Here is a 7,738-nt window from a genome sequence, read left to right on the forward strand (position 1 = left end):
GGATGATCATCAGTGCAATGTCACAGTTCCATGAAATTCTCAAAAGGAAGAAAAAGCAATTGTCATTGGATAGGTTCTTTGTTAAAGTTTGCATGAAAAGAAAAAGATTCCATTGAGCCAATAGATATCATTGATTCCATTAGTGATGATGAAAGTCATCCTACACAATAACCCTCTTCTCTTGCTTCCCTCATACTAGCCATGAAGGTTTTCAAAGGTAAGTGCAGGTTAATTTGTTTATTGTCTTTATTATTTTATATTATATTGCAGTATTATAATTATTTTGTGTGAATATTTTTGGATTGTGGAATGAATCATCTGAGTTTCCATTATTTCTTATGGGGAAATTCACTTTGATATACAAGTACTTTGGATTACTTCCAGAACAAATTATGCTCACAAACTAAGGTTTTACTGTATAAATTTACTTAGCAATTAATTACTTGATGCATGTTTGGACAGTTAAAATTTATGTTACCTAGTTTATGTTTAGATAGTTGTGATGTTAGTACAGTACACTAAAATATTTCAGAAGGCTTTGATTTTCTAGGACAAAATTTACTATAGTCCTTGATAAAGCATTAAAGGATAAACTTTTTTATATACAAGGATTTCCCCCTAAATCATAAATTCACAAACTGGTCATTAATCAAAATCCAGAATGTTTTGCAGTTTTTGTGATCAAATAATTTACTTCACTGGCTCTCAACTGGAACCATCCTAGAGTGTTTAAAATAAAAAAAAGAAGAAAAAAAAAAAACATTACCTGGGCTCCAACCCAGACCTGTTAGAACAGAATCTCCAGGGCAGGGTATTAGAAGCCAAAGAAGAGTAAAGTACACAATACTTTTATCCTTATCAGTGTGCCAAAGTCCCTTTAAGAGAGAGATTAAAGTAAATCTAGCTGATTGGTTACTTTATATGTGTCACATGTGGAATTAGCAGTGAGTGTACAGAAGCTTTAGACTTCAAGCTCACAGTTGTCTAAGAAGAGAACACTTCCATGGATCTACTTGTGGTTCTGGTGCTCTGTCTCTCCTGTTGGCTTCTCTTTTCTCTCTGGAAACAGAATCCTGGGAAGGGGAAGCTCCCGCCTGGCCCTCATCCTCTCCCTTTTATTGGAAATATCCTACAGGTAGATGTGAAGAACATCGGCAAATCTTTATGCAATGTAAGTATGCTTAATGCTCCTCCAGCAGTTTGCAAAGGGTATGTAGGTAAACAGCCACTTTTAAATAAAATATAGTTATCAAAATATATTAAATTATAGTTTAGTAAAATTAAAACAAGATATGTCTATAAAGGAATACTCTTTGTGGAGTATTGTCAAGAACAGTGGAATAAGGGGTGCCAGGTTGGGTCAGTCAGTAGAATGTGTGACTCTTGATCTCAGGGTCATGAGTTTAAGCCCCACACTGGGTGTAGACATCACTTTAAAAAACAAAGAATAGTGGGATAAAATAATGTTTCCTATGAAGAGAGAAATATTTAGGTCATTCTGTGGTAGCATCAAAATAATCAAGTGGCAAAAGCCAGGAATGTTGCTGCCCTTCTTTGTTTCAGAGCCATTTGGTATGATTTCTGGCTGGAGGTAAGTGGTAAGGGAGGTGGTTTGTGACTAAAGATTTCATTTGAGAAGTCATCTACTATATAAACTGTGTGCTTTGTTCAGAATAGTCCTGAAAATTGAACTCTGAAGAAGCAAATTGTACCTGATGTCAAGGAAGTAGTTTTGGGTTTAGGACTCGCATGAATAAATGAAAGTAAAAAGAAATCCTCAGGACCAGCTGGATGGTACATGTACAAAGCCGCTGTCTGTCCGCCATGAATGCTGCAGGAGAGAAGCAATTGTCCTTCCATGAGATGCTGCATGTCCTAACACTGCCTCTCTGATGCTTGCTCCCTTTTTGTATTAGTAATACCAGATCTCATAGTGGGGTGCACCTTAGCATCATCTGCGGTGATTTTTTTTTTTTAAATATAGATTTCTAGTATCCATCATGGCTACAAAGTCAGAATCTCCAGGGGATGAGCTTTATAGATGATCCTGAAACCATCACCTGGGTATTGGTCCCAAGGTGGACACTGGAGACTGGTAAATTGCTCAGGCATCAGAGGTCTGCTAAGCAAGATTGAACTTTGGGTGTTCTATTATTAGACATTGGAAATATATAGGAAATTCTTTGAACTTCAGTCTCTTTATCTGTACAACAGGGTAAATAAATCTAGCTCAAAGTGTTGATATGATGATTAGTTGTAATAATCTGAGTATGAATAGTCAGGGTCATTGCCTGTCACATCAGAGGCCCTCTCTCTGTGTCAGCTGTAACAATCTTATTTATATATAAAATCTCAAAATAGGTGAAGCTACATTCAGAATAAAAACATCAACAATATGATGATGATACCAGGTTTAATCATGCACACACAAAAGAATCATGCACAAAATATAGCCAAATTGTGACCTCTTTGGATAATAAATATATTTTCCTTGCATTCCTCAGCTGTCAAAAACCTATGGCCCGGTTTTCACTCTGTATTTGGGCATGAAGCCTGCTGTTGTGCTGCATGGATATAAAGCAGTGAAGGAAGCCCTGATTGATCTAGGAGAACAGTTTTCTGCAAGAGGAAGTTTCCCATTAGCTGAAAGAGTTAATAACGGACATGGTAGGTGTGCTGGTATGCATGTTCAGCACCTGTTATGGGGGTAGGAAGGATGGAAAACAAGAATTTGAATGGGCAACTCAGCAGAACTTGGCCCGTCCACAAGGCCTCCTCCTTGCCTAGGATATCTGTCCCAGTTTCTTTCTTTCCTCTGATAGGAGTCCTTTTCACCAATGGGAAGACATGGAAGGAGATACGGCGCTTCTCCCTCATGACCCTGCGGGATTTGGGGATGGGGAAGAGTGGCCTTGAGAGCCGAGTTCAAGAGGAAGCCTACTACCTCGTGGAAGAGTTGAGAAAAACCAACGGTGGGTTATTCTATAACTCTGACCTTGGCAGGCTGTTCTCTTATCTACTAATGTCTTTGGGAACATTTCAGCCCTCTTGTAGAAGAGAAAGGTTGTGCAGCAGAGAACCAGGGAAGCTTTTGTGTATCTATGCTTGTTATGTGTGTCCTTTCATGACTGCATAGAGTGTGTATATAAAAGGTCATTTAATCCTATTCTGTCCCAAATTTGTTCATTTCCGAATCATTACATCATGAAGGCGGAAAGTTTGGGGACTCATTTTTTCAATATGTATTGTATTACATTCAATCCATAATGTAAATGTGGATTACCTATTTCAGAACATGCCACCAGGGAATACTTGTCAAGTGGACACGGTGGAAACGACCTCATCACCCCCTGATGGAGCACATGTAACAAATGACATGTGCTTTTACTTCATTGGTCTATATGTGTTTTGGTCAGCTGTCTGTGAGTTTCTTCTCATGCCCGTGTCTACATTTCTGGCAGTAATAATACTTTTTCATGGTTGTAATTCCTCAGGCATCTTTAGTGCAACTCTTATCAGTTTTGATTTCCCTGTCAACAGCTATTTAAAAATTTTTTAATTTAAATATCAATTAGTTAACATACAGTGTTATATTAGTTTCAAGTGTACAGTAGAGTGATTGAACACTTTCATACATCACCCAGTGCTCATCACAAATAGCCTCCTTAATCCCCATCATCTATTTAACACATCCCCCTCACTTCTATGCTGAAAATCACCAGTTTTTTCTCTGTAGTTAAGAGTCTGTTTCTTGGTTTGCCTTTCTCTCTCTCTCTTTTTTCCCCTTTGCTCATATGTTTTGTTTCTGAAATTCCATCTATTAATGAAATCATACAGTATTTGTCTTTCTCTGATTTGACTTATTTCGCTTAGCATAATACATTCAAGCTCCATCCACGTCATAGCAAATGGCAAGATGTCATTCTTTTGATGGCTGAGTAATAACATTCCATTGGTTTTATGTGTGTGTGTGTGTGTGTGTGTGTGTGTGTGTGTGTATACACCACTTCTTTATCCATTCATCAGTGGACACTTAGGCTGTTTCCATAATTTGGCTATTTCATGTAATGCTGCTATAAGCATTGGGGTACATGTATCCCTTTGAGTTAGTATTTTAGTATCCTTTGGGTAAATATCTAATAGTGGAATTGCTGGACCATTGGGTAGTTCTATTTTTTGAGGAACCTCCATACTGTTTTCCAGGATAGCTGTACTAGTGTAAACAATTAGTTTTAAATTATCAGTTAGAGTTATTTAATGTTGCTTGCTCCCTATTTATTGTAGTATTGTTTAATATATGTTAAGAAATATATGCTATAGCATAATCCTGAAAATAACACAAATACCAAGTTACAAAATGATTTAAATTTTAGCTATTAGTAACTCTTTACCCTGCCTTCCTTATTAGTTGGCTCTGTTTTCAACTTACCTCATATTACTCTCCCTCTTTATTACTCTATTAATCATGTTTATAATTTTCTCTATTTTGTAATGTGTTGACATCTTAGTGGCCTTGTGGAACCAGGGAACAGCCTCCCCTCCCAGGGGTAATGAATTGCTAGATATAGCAAACATTTTGTCTTCGAGCATATCTTTGATTTGTAAATCAATCTATCCTAGGCCCTTACCCCCACCTGCTTCCTTTACCAAATTCTCACACACCAAGCCAATACTCTCCCTGCTCTAAATCAACCCAGAGCCAGTTACTGAAGAACTAGGGAACACCCCTATACCCAGAGCCTTCTGCAGTTATTCAAACTATCTAATCCTAAATGTACTCAGCATACCTGCCCTGCCTTGCCCACTCCTTCCCATGAAAACCCCAATAAAGGCTCTGGCCCATGCTTTCCCCCTATTCCTTTGCCTCCTGATCTACCTTGGTGCTTCCCTCTCGGGTGATTGCTCCTCCTCTTGGGAACTCCAAGTAATAAACTGTCTTTTCAATTGCTATCTTCTCCTGGTCTATTGACCTCACCATCTAAATAATAACGGTGTCAAGTGCATTTTGAAATAATTGGATTTGGGGTTACAAATATTATGGTAACTATTTACCACCCCCCCCCCCCCCCCGCCATGCCAGCTCTAGTGACCTGTGAAGTACTTGTCACAGTGAATCTGATTTTTAGTTCGGATTCCAAATTACCCTTCTTTTTAGTTCTCTCTTTCAAATGCAGTGAAAGATTAAAAACCAAATTTTAGCTGTGAAACACACACACACACACACACACACACACACAAGCACACGGAAATCTCAAGGCCTTCCTAAATTACTCCCTACCTTCTAAAATAAGTTTTTCCATAAACTTACTGTCCTTGCATGTTTCAACTGAGAAGGAGTCTGGAATGGGGGCAGTTAACTAAACATGTTTCCTGTTTTTTAATTCCCTCTCATTTCTCATTTTTTATTCTGGTTACCTTAATTACATTGATATTGTGAATTTGGGGGCCTTTTGCATATAAAGTTTATTGATCATTTGATTAAAGGACTTTCATTTAAATATTTCCCACTAAAAAAATAAAACGTTTCCTCTGCTTTAATTTATCTGTAAAATGACAGAAGTGACTTATATGATAGTCCAATTAAAAAATTTATAATAATGTGGGCTTCTTAATATCCCTATATATAGCAGTATTCCAGAATTCCACAAGAGAGCAGGCTGTCCAAATTAATGTGGGGCCTGCTGGACACTATTGGTGATGATAGACACTATTTCCTAGGGAAGGAAATTATTTTTCTTTTCTGTATTGCAACAAGGAAATAAAAGGACTCTATTTATTGCCTTTATTTTTTAAATTTTATAAGTAAGTTCCATGCCAAACATGAAGCTTGATCTCATGAGCTAGCCAGGCTTCCAAAGACTATCAAGTTAATCTTTTTTTCTTTTTCTTAAATATTTTTATTTATTTCTAGGAGAGAGAGAGAGAGACAGCGCGAGCAGGGGAGGGTCAGAGAGAGAGGGAGACACAGACTCAGGAAACAGGCTCCAGGCTCTGAGCTGGCAGTCAGCACAGAGCCGGACGCGGGGCTCGAACCCACGAACCGCGAGATCATGACCTAAGCGAAAGTCGGACGCTCGACCGACTAAGCCACCCAGGCGCCCCTCAAGTTAATCTTTTTTGTCTGCCTTATCTGTGACTTCCCTTTGAAATAAAGATTTCTTATTTTACTTTTATTTTAGATAGACAAATCTGTAGTATTATTTGTATTCATTTATGTTAGTTTTTCTTCTACCACATGAATAGCTTTTGCTTTTTTATCTTTGTTCCATCAGATATCTGAATTTTTCCATAATCTTCTTTCCTTTCATCTTTTCCTCTGCTGATTTTACACGATTCACTTCAACTTCATTATACATAAAAGGTTTCCAGGTCCTTAGCCATATTCTTCTTCCTACATGAGTGCTCATTGTCTACAAGCTTACCAGACAGGTGTGATTTTTCATTCATAACCTGAATTATTATGTGTTTTTTTTTAAATTTGGTTTTATTATTATTAAGTAGTCTCCACACCTAATGTGGAGGTTGAACACACAACCCCAAGATCAACATTTGCATGCTCCACCTATTAGGTATTTTCTTTTAAGTGGCTTCTTGGAGCATCTGCTGGGCTCAGTTGGTTAGGTTAAGTGTTCGTTTGGGTCTTGATCTCAGGGTCATGAGTTCAAGCCCTGCATTGACTAAAATGTGAAAGGAAGGAAGGAAGGAAGGAAGGAGGGAGGGAGGGAGGGAGGGAGGAAGGAAGTGGCCTCTTTAATTTTTTTCTCTTGTTCTCCAAAATCGTAGTCCCCTTGGGTTAAAATCAAGTAAACAAATGTAGTAATGTAAATAGAGTATTTGGAAAAACAATTATTAACCAAGCAAGGATGGAATGGGTTTCACTTTTAAGGGAAAAGTGACAAGTTGATTTTAAGCATACTGAAATTTTCACTGATAAGGGGATTGATAGGTAAATATTGCTTTAGAGGTTCTAAAATTACCTTTATTTGTTATCAACAACAAAGACTTTTATATGTATATTTTAATGGTATTTAATAAATCTTTCCTATTCTTCTTTTTTTTTAATCTTTCCTATTCTTTAGCCTTACCGTGTGACCCCACTTTTGTCCTGGGCTATGCTTCCTGCAATGTGGTCTGCTCTGTTATTTTCCAGAATCGTTTTGATTATACAGATCAGACCTTAATTGGCTTCCTGGAAAGATTTAATGAAAACTCCAAGATTTTGAGCTCCCCATGGATCCAGGTGAAGTCAAGATCCTTTCTTCCTTAGAAGCTACTTATACTGTTTTTTCCGACAAGTCCAAAATTCTGTATGAACCATGCTGTGAAGTGAATGAAAACTAGACATTTTGGATGTTATAATGTGGTAACTGTGGATTTCAGATTCTTCTCCCTCCCTGAGATTTGTTTTGTTTGTTTTGCTTGCTATGGGTTTGTGTTGGATTTTGTTTGTTTGTTTCTTTTGCTCTCTATAGGCTGTAGATGTTTATTTAGTGACTTTTCTGAACTCTTTTTGCTAAGTCTCTTCTTTGTCATGTGGGGTCTCTGAATTCTCAGTTCCTTTAGCTTGTATTAAGCTAACGTTTTGGTGGAAGTTTCATTGAATGTGAGGAGCTGAAAATAAGGGAGAAAGAGGAGGTAGGGGGGGTAGGGAAGGGGAAAGGAGGGAGAGAGAGAGGGAACTGGAGGGAAAGAGGAAGGGAGGGAGGAAGGAAGGGAGAGAGGGAGGAAGGAACTCTTC

General features: G+C 37.9%; 1 protein-coding gene across 1 annotated transcript in view; it reads left to right on the plus strand.

Annotated features, from left to right (window-relative positions):
- Positions 1–599: 599 nt before the first annotated feature.
- The window catches only part of LOC120230588 (cytochrome P450 2C41-like), a 36,970-nt gene continuing 29,831 nt past the window's right edge, over positions 600–7,738 (plus strand). Inside the window, exons 1-4 of the mRNA XM_039230216.1 lie at positions 600–1,171; positions 2,505–2,667; positions 2,823–2,972; positions 7,080–7,240. Coding sequence (XP_039086147.1) covers positions 1,004–1,171; positions 2,505–2,667; positions 2,823–2,972; positions 7,080–7,240 — 642 coding nt within the window. The 5' untranslated portion in view covers positions 600–1,003. The remainder of the gene's footprint in view (positions 1,172–2,504; positions 2,668–2,822; positions 2,973–7,079; positions 7,241–7,738) is intronic.

The sequence above is a fragment of the Hyaena hyaena genome, unplaced genomic scaffold (genome assembly GCF_003009895.1).
Source record: "Hyaena hyaena isolate Hyena2069 unplaced genomic scaffold, ASM300989v1 scaffold_44, whole genome shotgun sequence".
Lineage (NCBI taxonomy): Eukaryota > Metazoa > Chordata > Mammalia > Carnivora > Hyaenidae > Hyaena > Hyaena hyaena.